General features: G+C 38.8%; 1 protein-coding gene across 1 annotated transcript in view; it reads right to left on the bottom strand.

Annotated features, from left to right (window-relative positions):
• Positions 1–634, bottom strand: part of ttc22 (tetratricopeptide repeat domain 22) — a 5,681-nt gene extending 5,047 nt beyond the window's left edge. Inside the window, exon 1 of the mRNA XM_014014300.1 lies at positions 215–634. Coding sequence (XP_013869754.1) covers positions 215–480 — 266 coding nt within the window. The 5' untranslated portion in view covers positions 481–634. The remainder of the gene's footprint in view (positions 1–214) is intronic.
• Positions 635–1,296: the final 662 nt, after the last annotated feature.

Raw genomic sequence — 1,296 nt, 5'->3', positions numbered from 1 at the left:
GCTTTGGACAGGACCAGAATGTGTGTAAAAGTGTGGCAGGAGATTGTTTGCAGCGATCACACGTCGGATCCAAACATTTTAATCTTTTTAGTGTTTCTATTCTGTAACAAGTCTACTGTCTACCTTTTTTTTTAAAATAAAAAGTWGCTTAATAATGTTGAGTTTGCCTACAAATAAATATCCCACCTAAAAGGAAACTTCCATGTGTTCTCACCTGAATATTTCCTCAGCTTTGTCCAGCTGCTCGAGGTGAAACGCCAGCAGGCCCAGGAGGTTTCGGACCGCGTATTGTAGATACCCAACTTCAACCTCCAGCTCAGCTTGCAGACTCTCCTGCTTCAGGCGAGTGTCTCGGTGTCGCAGCKTCGCAGGTTCAGCAGGTTCCCCGTTCAGATTGAGCTCCAGGTGGAAGTGGCCGGGGATGTAGTCCATGTTCTTAATGAGAGACTCGATGTCCTCGTCTGTGCGGTCCGCCTCCATGGCTCCCTTCTGTACCACTGTGGGGAACGTAAATAAATAAAACTTGAAAAYCTCCTGTCTGTTTCCTGTTGGACTCGAGATCACTTTGTCGTCCTCACATTTGTCTCACGTATGTCCTCCAGGTGTGGGCAGGTTAAACAGGTTAGGCTTGGGAGTGACGAGGGAGGAGAATTCACTGCTGATGTGTGAGAATGAATCCAACTGATAGCAGCTTTTGTTTTGTAGTTTCCACCCTCTTGTTATGCTTTCTACAAAAAATCACATCTTTTTAAATAAAACAAAGTTTACTTTAGGTATTGAGCTAATTCTGGCCCTTAAATATTGCTGTGTATGCAAAAACAGTAATGAATGTGTCATTTAAATAAATGAAATTATTATTATATTCTCTGTGTAGGAGTGGGCATATCAAAGTATCAATGCTCCATACTACTGATACTCAGATGACTAACTGTTTCACATCGATACTAATGACTTTGTTTTTAATAAAGTGAAAATTAAAGTTAGTAGTGTTGAGTCTCCAAATTGTTACATCATGCCAGCATGCAATGGGAGTTATATATTTTGGGTGTGTTGTTGACGTTATTATATTAATATTTTATTTTTTGCATTGTTGCTTATATTTTGTTATTTTTGCACTAGTGATGTTTTTCTTAGAGCTGTGAACAGTCACATTGTAAAAACACATTTAAATCAAAGGTTAAGAGTTTTCTACTCAGCTGTCTTTGCTTTCATTATGCACTAAATTTCATAAGTCCATCTTATTTGTTTCTTTCTTGTTGCACCAGTTTATCATATTGATTTTCAGTTTTTATTGTG

This window comes from Austrofundulus limnaeus, unplaced genomic scaffold, assembly GCF_001266775.1.
Source record: "Austrofundulus limnaeus strain Quisiro unplaced genomic scaffold, Austrofundulus_limnaeus-1.0 Scaffold113, whole genome shotgun sequence".
Taxonomy (NCBI): domain Eukaryota; kingdom Metazoa; phylum Chordata; class Actinopteri; order Cyprinodontiformes; family Rivulidae; genus Austrofundulus; species Austrofundulus limnaeus.
The sequence above is the reverse complement of the archived record's forward strand: the minus strand, read 5'-3'. Positions and strand labels throughout refer to the sequence as shown.